Source organism: Emydura macquarii, unplaced genomic scaffold, assembly GCF_026122565.2.
Source record: "Emydura macquarii macquarii isolate MOO-44397 ecotype Brisbane River unplaced genomic scaffold, CSIRO-AGI_Emac_v2 contig_629, whole genome shotgun sequence".
Taxonomy (NCBI): domain Eukaryota; kingdom Metazoa; phylum Chordata; order Testudines; family Chelidae; genus Emydura; species Emydura macquarii.
The window spans coordinates 5,521,455-5,544,119 of NW_027130766.1; the positions used below are offsets into that span (position 1 = coordinate 5,521,455).

The window sequence follows — 22,665 nt, forward strand, 5'->3', positions numbered from 1 at the left end:
GACTTTTCTCCTCCTTCCAGTCCAATACATGCAAATACACTGGGGTGGAAAGATTATTTCCTTGTGTGTATTTTTTTTAAGGCTGCCTTTAAAGCCACTATAAAGCCTGGGCCGCTTCTTGGAAGGAATCCTGAGGACTGAAACCACTGGGCACGAGTCTAAGTTAGTTTGGGGCCTACGTGGGAGCAATGTGAAGCCGTGTTTTGGAAGACACGAGGGTCTCTTGGAGCTGCTGCATCAGACTCTCCGCAGAGGCAGGCAGACACCATTTGCTTCACATTTTCAAGCTTTCCCTGGCAGCCATGAGAAGTTGACACCTATTTCCTTTTTAAAATGAAAGCTGCGATTCTGATGTAATCACCTGAGGAAACTGCAACCCTCAGGCACAGGCCGCAGTGCCTAATGCCTTCCCCTGGCCAGGTCATGAGCATGAATTCACTAATGGTTGCAGAGTGTTATAAGATTCTCAGAGGAAAGGGGATATATATTGTAATTAACCGTAATTATTTAGTATTGAATTAATATTCATTAATTTGCATGGAAAACAGGATCTCAGGAAACCAGAGGCAATGACTCCAGCTGGGAAAGAAGCAGGGGAACTATTCCAGAGTTTACTAAGCCACTGACTTCAATAAGGAAAAAACCGGGGCCGAGGCCCACAACCCCCCGAGCTGGAAGCTGAATTGTCTTTCCCTGGAAAGGCTCCCCAAAATGTCGGCTATGGTAGTATTGGGGTGTCTGAGTGACAGAAGCTTTGTGCTTTTGTTCGATCAGCTCTGCAGCCACATGCCATCTGTCAGCCCAGCAGGCTTCCTGAGAGCAGCTCTCGTCTGGCTAGCGCAGCGCGGCTCCAGCCCACGTCACCGCTTGCTGAGTGGCTCCACTGGATTTGATTTGAGCAGTAAATAGGGTTCAGCTGTCAAACAAAGCGGCTGCAGGAGATTCCATGTGGGAAACTGAACAGGAATAAGGCAAACGAGTCACCCTGCACGCTGGCTGTTCATGCACACGTACACACAGAGCAGCGTACGCACACACACGTATGGAGTTACTCACGGACACACACAACTACTGCGTCATGCTCACACAAGGGACTATGCATCCATGCGCGCTGCACTGCAGGTGTAGACACACACACAGTGCTACGCACACACACAAATGCATGCACAGATCTGTGCACACACCCTGAGCTATGCATGCTCATGTATGCAGTCATGTACACACGCACACAGAGCTATCTATGCATACAGGCCCTCATGCACGCACACCCATGGTACCCTCACCTATGCACATTCACAAACAACCCCCGGCTCCTAGATAAAACTTGCATCCATCAAGCAGTTGTTTCCACCGAGTCTGTTTGTAGCCTGGAGCTCCAGCCGACCTCTCGGTCACTGCCACACATCATGCCGAAGTGACGCTGATTGCCCTGCTGTGATTGGATCTGTCTCTGTGATGAATGGGGCCGGGCATCCCCCTCCTTCGATCTGCCCAGCACCATGTGTTCAGCCCCCAGGTGGCTGAGGCCTTTCACCTGTCAGAGAGGGAGACGTGACGGTGCCTGGGATAGCTGGATCCCAGCAGCACCGAGAGGGCTTTCGGGAAGGGCAGCAGGCCCCTTTGAAAAGCCCCGACACAGGCGTTTTCCGCCGGTGCCTGCTCCCTGGAGATGGGGTTGAAACCAGGCAGTCCTCCGACAGGTGGTAAAGGACACCCCACCGACTCTGACTGAGGAGGGAAGCCCCATAGTCTCCCACTGGAGAAGAGACCCCATAGACTACCGATCCGATGGACTCCCACCCACTCCGAAGTTCGCCAGAAGATGCCCACGTGGGGGCTCACATTACATTCCATAGTCCCACCCATGCCTCTGTCAAGCAAAGCCCAGCTTCCAGCCACAGCTCCAGAGGGGGGTGGGCAATGTGCAAGATGCACGCAGGGTTGCCTGCGTCCACAGCCAAGTCATGGAACTTGGCAAGGAGCTCAGAGCCACACAGATGCTGGCAGCAGAGCAGTGAAAGTTCCCCTTGGGGGAACTGGGTTTTCCCACGCAGACCAGCCACTGGCATGGAGTCAATGCGCTTTCTGCAGCTTCCACGCTACACTCTGCTCTTTCTTCCTGTCTGTGTTGTTTGTTCAGCACCCCCCTGCCCCACCCTTGGTTCCTTTATTTACTCCCTGGACATGAACATTTCCGGGCTCACTGTGTTTCCAGCCCCATTTGTTCCAGAGTCCCTGCCTTCCTTGTCCACCCCTGCCCCACTGGGGGAGAGCTAGAAAGCAGCACTCACAGAAGCCTTCAAAGGTCACCAGAGAATCTGTATAACCCTACGGGAGCTTGCCCATCCTGTATATAACTGGGGAAACAGCACCATCTAGTGGCTAGAGCAGACACTCAGGACTCCTGGGTTCCCTTCACGGCACTACATTGATTCACTGTGTGATCTCAGGCGGTTCAGGTTCTCTCTTTATGCCTCAGTTTCCCCTTCTGCAAAACAGGGAGAAGGATAAGTCCCTATCTCCTGGGGGGTAGCGAGACCTAATTCATTCATGGCTTTAAGATTCTCATATGGGAAGCTCTAGAGACAGGCAAAGCATTATCATCCCTGGGCCTTCTCAGTGCATGGTTAGCTAGGCACAAACTCCTTCTAGCTAGAGTACCAGGGGCTGAAGGCTGAGCCAAGCGTTATGGGAAAGGCCAGTTTCCTTAGATTTACAAGCCGGTCTCAGATTTAGTCCACAGAGGTGAAATGACTTCCCAAGTCACCTCAGCAAGTCAGTGGCAGAGAACCCAGGAGTCCTCACTCCCCATTCCCTGCTCTAACCATCGCCCGGTCCTGCCTCTTGTATGCATCATAACCTGAGCTGCAGCCTTCAGGAGCTGAACAGTGAGCAACAGAAGGGCTGACCTATAAAATGGACCAACAGAAACGCTATTTTATGCAGCACACAATTAACTACTGAACTGGCTGCCGCAGGATGGATGGCTAAATAGACAGGGCGTTAATGAGTCAAACGGTGGAGTGTGCTTCAAAAGAGCACTGGCAGTTCAGACGATAAGAATCATGTCTGCAGGGAAACCAGCTAGGAGAAAAATAAGCAGATCCACTGACCCTCATTCCGGTGAGCATCAGGTGATTGCTAGGTGGGAGTCAGGAAGATGCTTCTCCCCAGGGGATAGTGTAGCACAGCTGGGGGGGGAAGGGGTTATGAGATCTGCACCTTCAGAGCATTGGCCAGCAGAGAAGGTCAGACTGGATGGACCACGGATCAGAACTGCAGAAGCAGTTCCTATGCAGGGGAGCTGGGATATTCCCGGTCTGTGAATGGAAGGGGTAGCTGGTTTGGAGTCAGGCCTGGGCTTCCTCCCCGGTTCCACCACTGACTCACTGTCGAATCACTTCCCCCTCTGTGTCTCAACCTCCCCATCTGTAAAATGAGGATAAGGATCTCGGAGTGCTCAAAGCACTCTCCAGGGGTGGATATTGCTAAGCATGAGTATTGTTATAATCATAGCTAATACGAAGCAGCTAAGAACGAATGAGAGCTCAGCCCCATGGTCTGAAATCCTGCCAGGAGCTAGGTGGGGCAGCTTATTTTGCAAGTAACCTAACCAGGCCTCATGCCCTCCAGAGCTGATCCAAGAGCTGGTTCAATCCACCCGGGGGTGGCGATATTCATGGCAGCTTCGGACCCAACATCACTCGTTCCCAGGAGCTGCCTGGAAGGATTGTTTGTACGAAAAGCAGAAGCTGAGCTTTGGGTGAAGGGGAACTGTTCAGATCAGCAGAGTTTAAGAACCACGTTCTGCTGTCATCTACAGCCATGCAACCCTGCTGCAGACAAGGAAAGTCCGGGGCGGCGTGGGTAGCTGAGGGCAGCATACGGCCCTACAGATAAATATGTTTTCTGCTTGCAGGAGCTTTACCGCCCTGTCGTTACCCGTAACACAGCAGATGGCAAAAGGGGCACTGCTGCCTCTGGGGCCATGACTTGAGTCCATTCATTCCATGCTCCTCCTCCGGCCATTGCTCTGATGTCGCCTGACTTGCCCAGTCTCTGCTGTGATACGGACCCATGGCAGCAGAGAAGGGTGGGAAACAGGAGAGCCATGAGGCTCAGGCCTTGGACCAGGTGCGAAGAAGGGGGCAGGCTGCAGAGGAAAGGCGAGATGGAGGAAGAAAGACCGAGGCAGAGACGCAAAGAAAGAGGAACCGGTCTGGCAACCAGTTTAGCCAGAGTCTAGTTTCGACTAATCCTTCAGAAGGAAAGAATAGCAAAAATACAACCTCCTGCTCGGCAAATGGCACCAGTGGGTTTAACCCTCTACTGCCCACGCCTCAGGGCGTCAGGCCACACAGAGGGCCTACGGGGCTGATTTCCCCCTAGGAATCCAACGCTGGAGAAGCCCCTCTCATTGTTAACCTACCTACTGTGTTCCTTTCCCCATGCCCCAGGTGAGAGCAACCTGAGCTGCCTGTAAGAAGCCAGTGGCAGCAGCTGCCCAGATCGGGTTTCCCCTGTCATGAATATTCAGACCTCCCCTGGCCCAGCCTCTGCCACTGTTTACTTAGGCAGGAGTGGCTGGATCTCAGGTTAACCTTGACACAGAGCAAAAGGGAGCAACAGGTACAACACACCCCTGCACCTGCCTCCGCATGCACCTGAGCTGTGACAGCCACTGCTCCCACCCTTTCCCGGTGCAGCTCAGCCGGCCAGCCTGTCCGTCCGCAATAGCGCCCTGGAGCCTGGGCCCTTCTCTCCTTTCGCTGAGCGTTCCCTGGGGGAGCACAGCGCGCCCAGCAAGGGACTGAATCGAGGTGTTTGAAGAAGCAGGTACGTTGGCCTGGGTGTTTGGGGGGAAATCGGGGGGAGGGTGAGGGCAGGAGAGGGAAACCCAAGCCCAGATGTCATGCCTCGGCGCCTCCATGAATGTTTAATTGATTAGCGCTGCTGAGAACGGGCCAACCTGGTGCTGAGCACCTGCAGCTCTGTGGAAGTTGAGGGTGCTTAGCCCCTGGCAGGATCGGGTCTGAAGCTGGCTTCAGGAGGAGGGTAGCTCGGCAGCTCTTTGTAACCAGCCAGGTTTGATCACAGTCCAGGGGCGATCTGGACAGCTTGTGGGTCAGGAATGGGAGCCGGAGCCTTTCCCCTCAAGTGGGGCCTGTTCCGATCTAGCCCAGGGTGGCAGGGACCGAAAGCTGCTCCTATGGGATTGGGGAGCCACTGGGAATGGGGGGAGGGGCACATTACGGGCATTTGGTTGGATCTTGGGAGGCCCAGGAGTCAATGGGCCTCGGAGACTCAGCCTTGGAGATGGAAGTACACGTCGGGGAGGCGTTTTGGGGGGGATGGTTGTCTTGCCATTACCCTGGCTAACCCTGATCTGTGGCTATCAAGCGCCATCAACCCAGCACCTTTCATAAGAAGCTTCTTTTTGGTAAAGGTTCAGTCTTCCTAGGTGTAACAGACAGCGGGTGACTAACGATCCACTAGCCCAATTAATCCCTGACTAGACCTGCTAAAGTATCTTCTGGGGCCTCTTTGTGGATCTCCGGGTCAGAACTGACAGCAGCACCTGCTCTATTCAGTCCAATGGAGGGGACACAGAGCGTGATCCACAGAGCTTTTGGTTTAACCCTTGGTATGCTGGTAGCCAAATGAATGCTAAGTGGGGGGGAGCTGTTGAGATACTAGACATTTGTCGCCTCTGAAGGGTTATACCAGCTCTGCCCCTCACTGGGGCTGCATCTGTGACATACGAACACTGGCTCCTTCCATAGAAATCTCTTGCGTGGTGCAGGGCTCATTGGCTGTGTAGGTTTTGGAGTGGCCAGCGGGAGCAGCCGTTCAGAGGCCTGGCCTGAGGGTTTAAGGGGGTTGTTAGGGGGTAGGTAACAGAGGGAGAGGAGTCCCATCTCACAGGGCCCCAGGAAGAACTATTTGGAGAAAGATCTCTCATGCCATCTGCAGTGCAAATGAGCAATTCTCAGGGCACTGAATATGGGGAGGGGGTGTAATCAGAGGGATCCAGAAGGCAGAGATCTCAGACACTGGGAAACCTTCCCCCCACTCACGAGGGACTGACCCTACCCCCATATGCCCCTGCCTGGGCTCTGCTATTCCGCCTGAGCTATAAATGTTTAACTTGCTGAAATATTTGATGGACCCAGCCCAAGGTTACGGCTACTTCGCACCGGATGAGCCCCTCCCCGCCCCCTGCTCCCAAAGCCTTCCTGTACTGAAATCTCTCCCCCCCAGCTTGACGTAACACCGACCTCCTGGCTCTCAGAAACCCCGCCAGGCCCCTTTCCCTCGTGGGCAGCTGACAGGGCTGCAGAGGGGAAACGCAGCCCCTATCACTGATGGTGTCTGTGCGGGTTCAGGACTGTCTCAGGCAGGCTGTGCTCAGGGAGGCAAAAGGACAGCTGAGTAGGGAAGCCCAGGGAACTCCTAGCCAGCCAGGCTGGCCACATCCTCCAGCAACCTCACAGACCGTGTCCCAGCTCCTTTCTCTCCCTCGTTAGAGAATGTCACTACACACGACCAGGAGTTCCATTCCTCCAGAGAGACTCCCTAGATCTCAGAGCCAGGAAGTGGCTAGGGTAACTTTGATTGGGATTTGGCTATTGGGGTCATTTCTTAGATGGGACCTTGCCCTGTAGGTTTATGCTGCTTGTGTGTGCAGGCACCTGTCTGTGTGTGTGTGTGTGTGTGCAGGTACGTGTCCTTCTGTGACTGTGCACACAGCTCGGTTTGCATGTATGCCAGGATCTCTGTGTTTGCATGTGTGCAAGTACACCCCTGCGATGTGAGCATGCACTGCGCTCTCTGCAAGTGCGTGTGTGTCTACATGAGTGTCCGTGCGTACATGGGCCACACGTGTGCTCAGACAGACAAACGGCGCTGGCGACGGTGAGGGCTCAGCCTTCTAGGGTTGAGAGGGTACACAGCAGCTCGGTCCAAGCTGTTCTCGAGGCAGCATCTCACCTGGAGTGGAGGGCAGCTTGGAGCCTGAGGGGTGAATGGGGGCAAGCTGCGAAGGAGCCTACAAGGAAACGAGCGGGCGCTGTGCTGGGAAAGGGGCAACGCTGCGGCTGGGAAAGAGACCTTGAACCTATCCAAGGTTTTAACCTAATCCTTGTGCAGGGAACCTGAGTCTGAATCTTATCCTCAGCACCCCACCTCCCCGCCGCCTTTTCCCTGCTCTCTGCTCCCAAACGGTGACGTAACTCCAGAAGCTGCCTGAGGTTCATTGCAGAATGAGAGAAATGCCCCAGCAGAGCCAGGCCGCTGAAGGGCAAAGCTCGCCCCGCAGCAGACAGTCCCATATAACACACTGGCCCTCGTTCACACTACTTCCCCCGGATCGATTAACCCTTTGGGGACTGGGCCCAAGTTTCTATCAGTTACATAAAGACAAAGCCAACAATCGCTGTGGCTCTGAAGGGGGGCGACTGAGAACAGACACTGGCCCACAGCACCTGAACATCGAGCTTCCTCTAGCGGCAGGTGCTGTGGCAAACGGACTCCGTGATCTAACAGGCCTTCCCCACAGTGCTGCATGCCTTCCTTGGCAATCAGGCCGTTGTGGCTTAATCAGGGGGAGACCAGTACTCCATGGAGCTGGCCAGTTGTTCTTACTCTTCCCCCCCTTCCCTTGCTGCACCAACGAACAGACAGACCCAGGGAAGGCCACCCAGCTGCACCCAGGTTAGGTTTTCCCGCTTCACTCCGGTATATGGCTGAATGTCTGCAAGAGCTCTGCCGCCTCTCTAGGCCAGGCAGTGCTGAGTATCAGGGGATGCGCCCATGTGCAGGACTCGCCCTCAGGGACGGACCCTTCCCCCACCACATCCTCCCCTCCCGGCTGCCACCTTGGCTACCGAGCGATTGAATGTTTCTGTACAAACAGCTGGAGGGAGCGATCAAAGGGTGAGATACGCCTTCAGCAAACACCCAGCTGCGATCAGGCCGGAGGCTGCTGCCATCCAGGAAGGAGGCAGGATGGAAGCCAAGGACTTAAATCTGTAGTGACTAGTGGCGTTAGACTGGGAGCATTGGTTGGACCTGATCTGGGAGCCGGGCGCCCTGGGTTCTATTTCGGGCTCAATCTGTGGGTGAAGTCTCGTTGCTGTGACTCAGTTTCCCCATCTGTACAATGGGAAGGAACGGGAAATGGCTGGTCAAATTTCCACCCAAGGCAAAGAGCGAGTTTTACCACAGGATTTGGGCTTTCACGTGGACAAAATGCCTATAGGTACCAGAGTTGGCACACTTCAATGTCATTGTTCAACAGGATTTTCTGAGTATTTGTGGCACGCTTCGGCGTTGTCTAAACACAGGGTAAGAGATGGGGATTGGCCCCAAAGCGTTTTCTGTCAAATTAAAACAAGATGCAGCAACTGGGAGTAGCAAAGAATCAGCCAGGGAAGAGGAGGGGAGAAGTAGCAGTGAGAACACGGGCTGGCCTGGGCAAAGATAAATGGTTTGGAGACAGCTCTTTGTTGCAATAATGGATATAGGCCCCAGCCAAGATCAGGGCTCCATTGTGCTAGGCACTGTGCAAATACACAGCAAGAGAGTCTCTGCTCTGACATTTAAGTAGACCAGACAAACAATAGAGGGGAAACAGAGGCACAGACAGGGGTCGTGATGTGGTCCAATCTCCCACAGCAGATCAGTGGCTCAGCCAGGAGCGGTCCCCTGCTGGCCTCCCACCTCCAAAGCTAGTACCCTAGCATCTTGCAAAGGAATAGCTCCTGCTCCGTGCAATGAAGGCTTGCTTTGCCAGGCTGCGTCGTCATGTTGCAGTGAGTTGAGGCTGCAAACACAACATCAAACGCCACAAAGTGACAGCTGGGGGAGGGGAGGAGGCCCGCTGCTCTTTTGGCCTTGGTCTCACCAGAGACCTTGCTAAGACGTAGCTGAGTTGCGAGCCATGATTTTCCCTCACAGCAAACACTGCAGCTGCTTCTTCAGAAACAAGCGCCCGGGGGTGCCGATGCTCATTGGCCTAGCAGGTAGCATTTAGCCCCGCCACGTGCCACACTCAGGCTCCGTTCCTGCTCCCCCTCTGTCGTTAGCAGCCTATTTGGCCCTTGGGGAGGAAAGGGAACAGCCGTCTCCCTCAGCACATTGACCACAGGAGGCAATGGGCTCTGAAGGGAATCTCAGCCAGCAGGGGCATGGTCATGCTGAGCCACGAGCAGGAAAGGGAATAGGCAAAAGTGGAGGCAAATCAGCTGGCGCAGAATAATGGGGGGGGGGGGGATAATGTAGTGTATTGGCTTGTGTGTGCAAGCAATGCTGCCCTCTAATGATTGGCTCACAGGGTGGGAAAGTGACCTGTCCTTATTCAGCCAGGAGCTCTAGATCTTGGGTTCTCCTCTCCGTTCCAAGGGAGGGTGTGGTGTAAAATGTATCTGATTGTCCAGGGAAACAACACACCTAGGAAAAGGGTCTGCTCACATATCTGCCTTCTCTCTAGAGTCGAGCTCCTCTGCCACCGGCGGGGAGAAGCCGCCATGGCGGAGAACTACAGCTGGTGGAAGCTGACCTTCCTGCGCAAGAAGAAATCCACCCCCAAGGTCCTGTATGAGAGCCCAGACATCTATGCCAACGAGAACCAACAGGAGGCCACACGGACAGAGGCGGGGAGCGATGGTGGCACCGAGCGGGAATTCAATGCCCGGCTGGAGAAGATTGTGGATAAGAACACAAAAGGCAAACACGTCAAGGTCTCCAACTCAGGGCGCTTCAAGGAGAAGAAGAAAGTGCGAGCCACGCTGGCCGAAAACCCCAACCTCTTTGCTGATGGCGAGCGGGAGGAGAAGTGAGGCAGGGGAAAGAGGGCGTGGAGGGAACGTGCTACAAGGGGACCAAGGCTCTGAGGCCCTTGCGCGTGGACCCTTTACGAGTCAGAGCCAGCCTAGATGTTGATTCTGTTCTGTCCGCAAATGAAGTAATGAGGGGCAGATGCCCATGCTGTAGATTTCAAAGACTTCGGTCCTGACGTGCACTCAAGAAGGAGAAAGGACTCGATACTTATTTAATACAAATCATCATATTTAAAATAAACGCCATGGGGAAGCTGGAGGCACCCGGCCCTCAGCTCTGAAGCCTTGGAGGTGGGGGACGCCCAAGTCCCATGGCTAGAGGCTATGGTTGATGCCGGGGGCTCTGGGACGGAAAGAGCCAGTTGATTCTCATCCACCCTGTTGTTCTACCACTGCACATAGAAGATGGCTGAGGAGAAGGGCTAGGAACTTCCTCTGGCTCTTCCCTGGGGGATTTCCCAGCAGTTTGCTGTGGCTTGGTCCGCATGAAATGACACTTGAAAGATAAACGTAAGAATGCTGGGAACATCTTTTAATACCACAGAGATTCCCTGGCCTGGGAAAGAGAACTATTTGGCCACAAGCAGTCACTGGCTAAAGTGCACTGCTAAAGGCAGAACTGGGCATGAGACCCGTGATCTTCATGGCCTGGATAGCAGCATTCAGCCAGTTGAGCTAAAGGAGAAGCACCCTTAGCTGTAACAATAGCCTCTCTAGGCCTCCAGCTATTATAGAGCAACACTAAAGTGGCTCTGAGGTTCCAGCCGGCCGGGGGGAAGGAAACACTGGGGTAAAATGACTAAAGGTTCCGCTGACCGGAGAAACTGCTGCCAGGGGGGGTGGGTCTAGGGGTTTGGAACAGCGTGACGGCCCTGAGAGCTTATTTTCTTTGACTCAGTTTCTTTCACTGTAGTGCATTGGTTGATGCAGAAACCAGCTGGAGTCTGCTAGAGTAACTCTGTAAGAGGGGAGGACAGAAGATCTAGTGGTTAGCACAGGAGCACCAGGAACGAGAAAGCCTGGATTCTTTTCCTACCATTGACTCTGTGCCTCAGTTTCCTGCTCTGAGTAGGAAGGGGCCATCTTTCAAGTCACTTTTCTGATCAAAGCCTTGCTTTTAATTTTCCTTCCACACAAGCAAAAAAATGCTAAAGGACACGCTAACATTCCCAGTAACTAAAATTAAAGGTTATTTTTAAACTATTTTTCCTGCGTTCATCTACCTCTGCACGGCGACCAGCCACACATATCTGGCAGCCCAGGTGGACTTTAGCAGCAGAGATACTAATAACTCACTCAGCAAGCCATTTTGCACTCATAAAATGCATGTTTGCTGAACTTTGTGTACAGGAGCACCTGCTGAATTCACTTCGTTTCTGGCAGACACGCCTGAAGCAACAGTGCAGAATCCTCCCCTCCGTACATTGGATTACTAAAGGAAAAGTTTGCTAGCCCTTTTAATGTCCAAGAGCCATTTTGCTTCTGATGCTTTACAGCCTTGATCTTCCTGGCTGATGCTTTCTTCGTGTTCAGAATCACTGATTCAGTGCATGGGCAGTTAAAAGATGAACTGTTCCCAGTGCCGTTGAGACTGAGGTTTGGCCACCATAACCAAGGTATAGGCCAGTGCTGTGGCTTATGGTGGGGGGGGGATGGGGGGGACACGACGACGACACCCCTAGCACCCTGAAGAGACAAAACATGCTTGTAGCTCATAGTTAAAGCTCCTCTCCAGAGTCTGAAGTTGATTTGTTTTTTTGTGTGTTTGTAAATGTCCTTTGTTAATAAACAAACCTGAAAACAAAGGGGGCTCAGTGGTTGATCTGTGAAAACACTCCAGGGCTTGGATCAGATTGAAAACTGAAAACTGAAAACTGAAAACTGAAATTGGATCAGATTGGAAAGACCCAGGGACCCTAACTCTCCAGCACAGGAAAAGAGCACCGGTGAGACTGTCTATAAATTACGGGACATGGTATTCCCCTCCCTGCCCCCCAGCTATAGGTGATGAGTTTTCAGGGCCTAACTGTTACCATTGTTCAGTCTATGGAATGCTATCTTCAGGGCTCTCTAACTACTGAGGTGAAGTGTGCATGTGGACGTACTGGGGAGCTCCCGAGACACGGGCAGTGTTCCAGAAACAGGATGCATTCATGCAGAGATCTCCAGCACCTCCTAAGAGGGATGCGTTCAGGCAGGGGGATCTCCAGCTGCCCAGACACACCACTGCAGCCAAAGCCATATCCACACACACACACAGCCCTATATCTCCATCTCATGTTACCAACACCCAGCATGGACTTCCCCCACCACATCTCCTAGTGCCAGGAATCAAACCTGCTGCCACAGCAGACAGGAGGGCAAAGGAGAAGGAGGGAGAGGTGAATCAGGGGCCCTTCCTTGCTTGAACATTGTGATCAACACAAATAGTTTCCACAGGGAAGCTCTAAAAAAATTGTTTTTTATTAGCAGGGAGTGGCTGAGCCTGAAGCTGAAAGGAAAGAAAATAGCGACCTTCCAGTTATTATAAAGGCCATATTGTCCCACCAGCTTTGATTCAGACAACCCCCCTCCTCAATAATTAGTCACACCACAAACACAGCCCCCAGATAACCCAGGGTTATTATGTTCCCCAGCAGCCTCCGCCCTTACAGTCTGTTACCAAAATAAACAGAGGAAGAATTCTGCAGACACACAAGGTGTTTCTTTGTCCCAGACAAGAGATTAGTGAGAACCAAGGCTCCTTGAACAGGTGGGTGGAGAGAAAGAAGGATCTAGCTATTGGCTAAGACCTATCGGGATGGAGAAGGAAAGGCAGAGGCAACTGGAGACCTGTTTACAGGGCAGCCCCTACAATAGCATCTGGGCACTCGCAACACTATTTTAAAGCAAAATTCAAGCTGCCCATCATCGGTGGCTGTGAAGCGAAACGTGTTGGGAATTTACTCACCTTTGTCATTAGCCAATGTGAGTAGAAAATCCTTGGCCATTTCCCCCGTGGTCAGATTCACCGCAGCTACCCTAGCTGTCCTCAGCCCGATAAACCAGCTTACAATCAGCTACATACGAGTTACCGCGACTTAAACTGAGAATGGCAAAACTGCAATGGAGGGGGAAAAATATTCTCATCACTTAATCTTCTACTAAATACGATAACTTTGCTAACATATTTTAAAGCACTCTATGAAAATTGGGGTCTGAAACAGTTCAGCGGCAAGCTGAGCTGTCAGCTTAATGTGTTTGTACAGACCCAGCACAATGGAGTCCGGGTCCAAGACTGGGGCTATTAGACACCACTGCCATACAAATAATGGGGAGAGGCACAGCGGAGCTGTGAGCAGAGACAGACAACAGCTGTCTTCTACCACTCCTTTAAGGTAGGTTCTGCATTGTGGGAGAGTTTCTTGCTTCATTTTGTTCATTTGTGCGCTACTCTCTCATCAGTCCAGGCCAGGAGCATCCTGTGCCCTGAAACCTCCTACTCTTTCCTGTGTCTCTGTCCACAGTTCTGATCTCCCCATTCAACTAGACTGTTTCTCATCCCAATCAATGAGTCGGTAGCCCCGGGGGCTTACACAGCTGCCTGATTCATGGCAGTGGAGTAGGAAACATTTTCAGCTATTTTAAGGATACTATTTTGAAATTTTCTCATTTTAACCTACCACAGAGGGGTATTTATCTGGCCCCTACCTCCAACATATCTGAGCACCGCTGTCTTTAACGTATGTGGCTTCGCAAACCCTCAGGACGCAGGACAAGGCTGTAATCTTGGTTTACAGCTGGGGAACCGGGGCCCAGGGAGACAAAAACCCAGATCCTCAGAGGTATGTCAGCACCTCATTCTCATCAATTTCAAGGGGAGTTAGGTGCCTAAATAACTGAGATGATCTGGGCCCAAGTGACTGTCCCAAAATCACCCAGAAAGTCTGTAGCAGTGCAGGGAATTGAACGCAGGTGTCCCACGGCCCAGGAGTGTCCTAACCACTGGGTCATCCTTCCTCTTTCAGAAACCTATGTAATCTGATTCCATTTCCTGTAGGCATCTCGGGCAGCAGCAATAGAAAGCTGCGCAGAGTTTTGCTCAGTATTTAAAACCCAAAGACGTTACTCAAATACCAAGGATCTAACCCTTTCCCTATTCTAAGCGGCTTCACAGATGCTCCTTGACTCTCCCTCCTGCCCCCCCTCCTCAAAGCAGGCAAGTACTATCACAATTTTACAGATGGATGAACTGCCACCTGCAGAGCTGGGAGGGACCCCTTCAAGAGCGCTCAGTGAGTCAGTGGTAGAGTTGCGAACAGCACGCAAGGATCCTGCCTCCTAGTCACTTGCTCTAGCAACTAGGCCTCACTCCACGAGTCAGGAGATCTGGATTCTAATCCCAACAGTAACACAAAAGTATTGTGGTTATAGCAGGGGGATGGAGGTCAGGATCCTGCGGTTCTATACCCAGCTCTACAACAGAGGTGCTGTTGGGCAAATCTTTTCCCCTCTCGGGGAAATGGAGATACCCTTGGAAAGGGACTATGGAAGGTGCAAAGTATTTACAACCTCAAGCCATGTCAGGCAGAAGTTGCCACGGCAACCACTGCAACAGCCAGCAGCAATAGACAATTTCTCTCTCCGTCACTTGTTCCTTTCATTGTGAAATAGCCCAGGAGGGGTGGAGGCAGCTCACAGCTATTCGGCCTGTGTTGGAAACCAGAGCTGTGTTGGTTACTGTCTCTGCCCTTGGGACTCCCCGAGTCCCTCAGCCCAGTGTGGTGAGACACCTTCCCCTTCCCCCTACCCTGGCCAGACAGCTGGCCCTCAGGCTCTGCCATGTTCCTCTGTGTTTAGTTAGCAGAGGGTGGGGAGAGTGACTCACTCCCATGCTATTGTTGCTGGCTGATTTTCAACCCCTATTCACACAAAGCTGGGATCTCCCCTCTCCTGCAGAGCTCAGCGTGGTGGTTTTGGGTCGTGCTTCCCACTGCTCAGAGCCAACCTGCGTCCCACTCCAGCCCCCCCCCCCCCACTGCACTGAGACACCCACAGAATTTCTTCTAGGTTGACAATACTGCCCCCCTGCATTTGGGTCAGAATTTAGGGGTCCCCCTTCTCTCCAACTTTCCCTCATCTGCACCAGTCCCCATAGGCATTAAAAGATCAGCTGCAGCATGGAGCTTCAAACCTTCCTTCGAATATGAACGATTAAGCCTATGTAAATGTCTGCTGAGAGTGAAACTTACTTCCTGCTGTACACCTGGGTCCTCCAGCCTGCCAGCCCAGCAACAGAATGGGCCAGGTCTGCCACGCCATTACAACCCACTGCACCTGTCTCATCCTACGGGAGGCCCAGGCAGGTGACCCTCTCCCCACCACCCACAAGTGAGTTCAGGACGACAGCAGCAGACCCAGAAATACTAACAGTCTGTCAAGGGAGGGGGCACAGCATGTCTTAGAAGAGAGGATATTCTGCACACACCGAGTGCAAGCAGAAGAGGGCTGCAGCAGCAGCAAGGAAAGCTGCCCTTTGAATGGTCTGGCTTTACTGTTTCAAGTAGGATCCATATTTTGATGAGAACCACACAACTTTTCAGATCACCCCCTTATCCTCCCCCCTCCACCCCTAAAGTCTGCTCTATGCAACCTTGGGGAATTTAGGCACCTGCTACAATGAGGACTGTGGAAGTGGTTAGAGGATACGTAACAAACACACCCCTTCGGTCGAAAAGGTACCAATTACCTTTAGCTTAGGGGGGGATCGCCCAGTCAGCCTGCCACACCTGCGGCTGGAAGAGCAACACCCTGATTAGCTCTGCAGCGAGACCCAGGCTGCTGAAGGCACTCATGGCAGGACGGCTGTGTCACCTGTTCTCTTCTTCCCCTCCCCCACTTTCCCTCCCTTACGTGCACCAGGAGAAAAGGCCATGGATGCTGCTCCCAGCATAAAGGGGGCAATTGCTAGACCACAGCAGACCAACTTCTGAGAGCAGCCAACACCCGGCCAGAAACCCAGAGACGGACAATTATGAAACACCCTGCACAGGGGAACAGAAGCAGCTTAGCTTGCAGCTCATTGCCATGCAGGAGACAAAGGAACTCCACAGCCACGGCCCCATTCTGATACTTCCTAAAAAAAACCAAAAAATCTGCATGGGGTGTGTGTGTGGAGGGCAGGGGGGAGGGTCTCACTGTTCACAACAAGCGGTTATAGCTGACAGAAGCGTGACCAGGAGACAGTAAGGTACTTCCCAACTGCAGTAACTGATTTGCTTTTGGTCTTACGCAGTGATGAGGTGGCAACGGGGGTGGAGGGGGAAAGACGGGCAAAGGCAGGCCTGAGGCCAAGGTGAAAGTGCTTAGGGCGTGAGGTTGGTCACTCATAATGCTGCATGGGAATCCCGCCACCACAAGAGAAACAGCCCAGAGATCCTGACCCCGATTGGCTGGGGAGGAAACAAATGACTAAGAAGGCAAATCTGTGCAAGGAGCTGGGAGAGGGCAGGGGTTATCAGGCCGCAGTTTCACTGGGACACAACCCAAGAAAGTGAGAACAAACGTCCGGGGTGGCGGGTGGAAGAAAACAAACAACCCACATTCAGGGCAAGTTTTAGCTTATTGGCTGGGAGACCAGCGACCCCTGCTGGGGGTTACAGGCACTTGGCACTGCCTGCCAGCCCCCCCCAGCTGGAGAGAGGATACAAACCAGTCCCGTCACCTCCTGAAGCATTTTTTCCCCCCCTCTTTAAAAACTGTCACAGGTAAGTTAATGTTAAACCAAATCCCCTTTCAGTTCCACTCATCAGCTTGGACTTTATTTGTGAGTTTATACAATCACTTAGACTTTACACAGCAGCACTGATAACAGCAGCTCAGAGCCCAGAGCACCACGTTGGCAAGAGAGGGCCATGCCGGTACCGCCAGGCTGGAGTCCGGCAGCAGAACATCCCTATGCACAGAGATTATACAGATCACACAGACACACACATTACCAGTAACATGATTGCTCCGTTTGGATTCAGAATTGGTTACATTATTGCACTCAAATAAGCGCTGGACAAAATTTAACACCTGATTACAGTTAACACACACACACCACATCTGTTCCCGTTGTCATGCTGGCGCTTGAAGACTGGCAGGTTAAAACAGGGAGGCCTTCTGGTAGGAGACACCTGAAGAGGCTGTCCAGGGGAGCCAGCCTCCCTGTAGTTTTGTCTCACCCAGCTCCCAGGCAGGCCATCAACAAGAGATCCCAAGAGTATCACTAACCAATGGCCTCTCTGTGAAATGAGTTTGGTGGATCTCAGCCCAGTTCTCTGTGAACCAGCATCCACATGACAAAAGCCACCACAGTTGGTACTAACTGCCCTCATAAACACATACTTCACTTGTAGGCTCAGCAGAGGAGCCAAGGATCAAATGAGCTATGGAGACTGAACTCCCTCATGTCTAGAGTTTTCCCTTTAGGTCAGGGAAGCTCACACTGGGATAGATGGAGGGCTTCAGTCTCCAGGGCTGCCAATCTGGCACCTCTGAGCCCCCCTAAATAGTCCCTGGTTTTGTAAAAGTTAAGACTGTTGTCCTCTGAAGTGCAGGAGCAAGGGGGCAGAGCCCCATCCTCCTCCGCTCCTGGCTAAGGGAGGTGGGGAGGCAGAAGGGTACTGAAAATATCCTGGGTCCCTGTGTGAAATGAGGAGGTGACTGAGACCCCTTGCTAGCTTTTGGCCTTCAAGGGGCAAGCCTCTCATACACCCAGTTCCCCTCTCCCTTGTGTGTCATGGGTCCCGTGGGGGCAGTGGCGTCCCGGAGGTGCCGGAAGACGATGCGGTCATGTAAGCGGTTGGTTTGGCCCTGCCAGAACTCCACAACGTCTGGTTTCAGGATGTATCCCCCCCTGAGGGAAAAACAGATGCTGTTAGAGAGGCCCATGCAGAGCAGCAGCCTTCACACAAGGCCAAGTGGGACCGGAAAGGTCCCTGTGACGAAGCAGAGCTGAGCTTTTATGCAGCACACATCACAACAGTGGCTCCTAAAAAGGACATGAGGCCTCCACACACCTAAGCTCCAAGGCCAATGATGTTCACAGCGCTGCAAAGCACACTATCTTCTCGCAGGGAACAGCTCAAAAGCTGGCCCGTGTCCACCCTAACTGACCCCTGAAGCATCCTTTAAGTAAATCCATGCTTTGTTAGGAGGTGGTACTCAACTGCACGAAAGCTTTAGGTTCAAGTCAGGCACCTGGCCTTCACTCTCAATCTAACACGCATGCTGCAGGGCAGCGCTTGGCAGGAGCGGGAGGCAGCAGCTACATTATGAGATATACGGTACCATCCTTTGGAAAGTTAAACCTAGGTGCCGTCTGTCCATCTCTACCAGCCGGGAATCTGAGATCTTCTGGCAGTTTTAAGGAGACCAACATCCCCCCAGTTTCTAATAGCCAAGGCTGGGGCTACAAACGGGAAGGGACACCAAGGGAGGGAGTGGGATACCTAGCTTTCATCAAAGCTGATTTTAACCACCAATTATCACTCACCAGTACACTGGCTTTGGCACTGTGGCCTCCCGGTACAGCTCTTCCAGTTCTTTGTTCTTCTTCCTTAAATACTGCAAGGGAAAGGGAAACATTCTGAAGGCCTTGGGCTTCCTGCCATGGAGCACATGTGCAAAAAGCAAACAAAGCAAGGCCAGGGGCCCTCACTGCCCCCAATAGCAGATAGGACGCACCAGGACATGTAGCGAGGAACAGAAGTCCCTGGGGAAACCTCCGAGACACCCAAGGGGCAGGAATCCTGCACAATCCAGCCCACCCTCAAGTCCCGCTGCTCCTCACCTCCCTGTCGGGAACCACAGTGCTCTGGTGACTCACAACTGCACCGATCTGGCTGCTGTGGGGCCTGGAATGGAAGTAGTGCTCTGATTCCTCCACCGGGAGTCTCTCCACAGAGCCCTCGATACGCACCTGCAATGACCACAGTAAGATAGGATCTGGCCCCAGGAAGGGGCCAGGAGGAGACCAAGCTCATTTTGCCAACAAGATTAGGGTCCAGGTTTCCATGAGGAGAAGGGCGGAACATTAATCTATCCTCCCTCTGCGGATTCCCCAATTGTCAAGGGCTCGCTCCGTCCCCGCCACGAACCTCTGGTATTATACCAGGTGATCATCAACCCAGGCATGAGATGGGGATGAGCTAGAGGCAATCTGAATCACCATCACACCTTGCAGGGTAGAAAGAGCTCTAACTCCTCTCCAGAACCCAGCTCCCCTGAAGGCAGCCAAATCACCAACCCCTACCTCAGGCAGAGTCAATTGGGAAGAAGATCTACAGAACCCACCTGAGATCCACTTAGAACTCAGTTGGTTTCAGTGCCTCTCTCCCCACGGTCCATTATTAAAGACCCAGATTTCCTTCCCCATAAGAAACCTGCTGCTCCTTCCCTTTTTAATCCTGTACATAGCTGACTTCCCAAACAACCTCCTACTCTGGTAATTATATTTTGCTGACTTAAATCACCTTGCAGTTTCAGCTCAATAGACCCACTTCTTGGTGTTATTCTTCAGTTCCCCTTCTAAGAACTATTGTGCAGCATTGCTGAGTGCTGTTACACCGCTACCAGCCTCTATCCCAGAGGCAGCTGCTTTCAGTGGTGCGTGAGAACTCTCTGTCAGTGCAGTTCAGAACTTACAGCCTAGCCCAGCACATTTCTGGAGCAGTAAATCCCTTGAAGCTGCAGCTCCCAAGGAGCTGAATAAACTACAGATTCCAATAACCCATCCCATCTGGTGCAAAGCAGTTTTTGATCTTCTCAGAAGCCTTCTCAGATCAAGATGAGCAAAAAGACAGTCTGCTCAGGGACGCGGACTGCACTTTGAAAGCGAGGGAGACTGCATCTGCCATCTCCTCTAGCACTTCACCCAAACATGCCTCACCAGGGCATCCCAGCAAACGAACATAAGTAACTATGATACTGCATTCAGGGAGCTGAGCCCATCCCCTCTGCAGCTTCCTCCCCTTGATTGGGATCAGAAGGCACAACTCACCTGACGGTTAAGAGGCTCCCAGTAAAAGACGATCGAGGCAAAAGGATTGGAGTCCTGAAGAGTGGGGTGGAGGCAATAAAAAAACAAACAAACAAACCATAAACCAAAGGACTTTCATTAACTAGGTAATGTTTCAAACTTTAAAATCTGGAGAAATTACCCACCTCTCCCAGCTCAGACTCTGCTCCATTGTTTGGGACTTGGGGGAATTTAAGAGCCCAAGACAGACTAAGCCAACACAGCCCATGGGGACTACAGGTGCCAACATGCTACATTTCACCTTGCTCAAAGCAGGAGAGGGATGGGGAGACCAGGAGACATCTCACTCCCCTCTCTCTGATCACCACACCTGGGACCAGCATAGCCCAAGGCTTGTTGGTATTTGAGGTGTATTTGTGTACTGAAGAAGAGAGGCAGCTGCAGTCCACTTGATTCGATGCAAGCCTGGTGCAGACCTTGAGCACCTGACAAGTCATCATCCTACTCCTCAGCGGGGCAGAGTTCAGGGGCCCATGGAGAGATGGAAAATACAGGCCAGTGTGTAGCACACCTGCTTGCTGGTCACCATCCTGTGTCCCTGGAGATCCTCCCTCCTGTCTGCTGCTGCCACGCCCACCCCTCATCAGAAGTCCCAGAGCATGACCGTCACCTGCATTCAGTGACATGCCCCACACATATCTCACCAGCTCCTTTCCTTTCCGGCTCTCATGATTAGTGAAGAATCGAAAGCCATCCTGGCTAAACCCCTTCAGAAGCACCATGCGGGCAGAGGGCCTCCCATCCCTGAGCCAAGAAACAAATACCACCAGTCGACATAGGTGTGCACCCACATGTGTATACACATTCCAGAGACAGCCCTTCCACCCACGCAAAGGTGAAGGGAACCTATCCTCTTCCTTCTGGTCACGAATTGATCACAGCTGAGATCAGGAAGGAAGGTTTACCCTCTCTCACTCTCCCCCCCGTACCTCATTATAGGAGACTGTACATATGGGCTTTTGTGCCGTCCTCTAAAGCATTTGTGATTGGACCCTGGGGTGGGTCAGCATAACAGGCTGGATGGGCCAGCTGTCTGACATAACAGGGCAAATGCCCAGTCCCCTCCCAACCCACAGCTGTGCCCCTGGATCTGCTCCTCACTAGCCACACAAACAGGCCAAAAGTTGCCAGGTTACCCAGCCCAGGACATGCAAGCTGGCAGGGCAGCTCACTGCAGGAAAGTAGCAAAGGAAATCACCCAAAGATGCTGAAAAAAAAGAGTTTCTGAGCCAGCAGGCAACTTGCCAGTGACTCCCTTGCAACACCCACCTGGTGCAGGTGGCCAGGCACATAGCATTAGCTTCTCCGATGGAGGGGCACTGCATGGCCTCCTCAAACCACACAGCAAACTGCTTAATCGGGTCAAAGGAGGCGAGATGTTTCTCCTCAAACGCCTGTATAGGACAGAAATGGGGAGAGGAGCAGAAGAATGTGAGTGTTACACGCCACACATCAACCTTGGGGATCCTTTGCTTCCATCATCTCAAATCCTGCTAGCCCTGTAACTGCAGGAACTCCAGCTAAGGACGCCGGTTGAGATGACTAGAGCTCTCCACCTGCATACACGAGTTTAGCTTCACAACTCCTGGCCTGCTGAACAGCCTCTGATTATCCACACTTGAATAGAGGTGCACAGCTTAAAGTTACATAACGAGCCGATGACAATCAAACAGAACCTAGAGTCCTAACCTGCCCCTCTGTCTCCCTGTTCTAGCCACTGGAAAATACTCCCTGGTTGTTGGTTTATTTCCTGTCATTGCTTGTTTATTTTTTCAGGTCAGCTGAGCTCTGGGAAGCTGTTCTCTTGTCCCACGCTGAGTAATGGACAGGCTGGTCCTGAAGCTTAAAGCATGGGACTGAGAGTCAGGAGACCTGGATTTTAGTCCCAGGCTCTGCTACTGACTCGCTGTGTTTAGGGACACCTGGAGCATGGGCTTGTGTCCCTGACCATCCTGGCTAACAGCCACTGAGGCCACGAGCCCCCCAGGCTGGCTGTGGGTAACCATCCCCCCCTACCCCCCGAGACGAATGGGAACCGCCCCCCCCGATAACACACGCACCACCCCCCCAGGCCTGGGGATAAGAGCCGGGCAGGCGCTAGGGGGGCGAGCCCCACACCTCAAGGCTCAGCAGGGTGAGGCCTGGCTCAGCTGCCAGCCCAGGCACCTATGGGGGGGGGGGTGATTGTGCACCCCATCTGTGGGGGGGGAGGGGCAGAGATGGAGACTCCTGGTCCCTCTCCTTCCTCCCTCCCCATCCTTCCCTTCACCTCCCCCTTTGAGCCCCCCCTCCAGGCCCCTCCCCCCAGGCCCTGCCCGGTCCATTTAGCCCCCTCCAGGCCCCTCCCCCGACGGGGACCCATCCTCCCAGGCCCGGCCCCGCCCCATTTACCCCCCTCCAGGCCCCTCCCCCCCCGTGCCCCTCCCCCATGGGGACCCCTCCCTCACCTCCTCGTCCCCCCGGTAGCTTTTCCTCAGGGGCCCCAGGTCCATGGCTGCAGCCGGCGCCGGCACGGGCCGCGGGGGACCGTCACGCGACCCAAGCCAGGCCCCCGCGCGCAGCCCCCTCCGCGCCGCGTAACGCATCATAGCCCCGCCCGCCGCTCGCGCAAAAGCCCCGCCCCTTGGGAGGGAGGCGGGTGGGCCAGGACGCGGGACGTCACGTGTCGGGCGCGGGGGGCGGAGCGATTTCAGCTCACGTCCCCCCGTCCCAGCAGCCAATAGAGGGCGGAGGCCTGGCCTCCAATCAAGAGGGAGACAGGGC

At 53.2% G+C, this 22,665-nt stretch overlaps 2 protein-coding genes across 4 annotated transcripts; one reads left to right on the forward strand and one right to left on the reverse strand.

Moving 5' to 3' along the window:
• Positions 1–4,631: 4,631 nt before the first annotated feature.
• On the forward strand, positions 4,632–11,513 carry PRR15L (proline rich 15 like). Its single transcript, XM_067541134.1, has 2 exons — positions 4,632–4,836; positions 9,491–11,513. The coding sequence occupies exon 2, from the start codon at positions 9,528–9,530 to the stop codon at positions 9,837–9,839; it is 312 nt and encodes a 103-aa protein (XP_067397235.1). The 5' UTR covers positions 4,632–4,836; positions 9,491–9,527; the 3' UTR covers positions 9,840–11,513.
• On the reverse strand, positions 10,208–22,595 carry PNPO (pyridoxamine 5'-phosphate oxidase). 3 transcript variants are annotated; one of them, XR_010918519.1, is made up of 8 exons: positions 22,350–22,595; positions 21,172–21,296; positions 20,547–20,646; positions 19,864–19,917; positions 18,655–18,783; positions 18,358–18,428; positions 12,790–12,939; positions 10,208–10,335 (listed from the first exon to the last, which is right to left on the reverse strand). XR_010918519.1 is itself a non-coding variant. In XM_067541133.1 (7 exons), exons 1-7 carry the CDS (start codon positions 22,488–22,490, stop codon positions 17,553–17,555), a joined length of 786 nt encoding a protein of 261 aa, XP_067397234.1. In that variant the 5' UTR covers positions 22,491–22,584; the 3' UTR covers positions 16,618–17,552. The 3 variants fall into 3 exon arrangements, 1 of the variants encoding a protein (XP_067397234.1); XR_010918520.1 differs by lacking the exon at positions 10,208–10,335 and adding an exon at positions 12,309–12,330; XM_067541133.1 differs by lacking the exons at positions 10,208–10,335; positions 12,790–12,939 and adding an exon at positions 16,618–17,718 and having other exon boundaries at positions 22,350–22,584.
• Between the last annotated feature and the right edge of the window lie 70 nt (positions 22,596–22,665).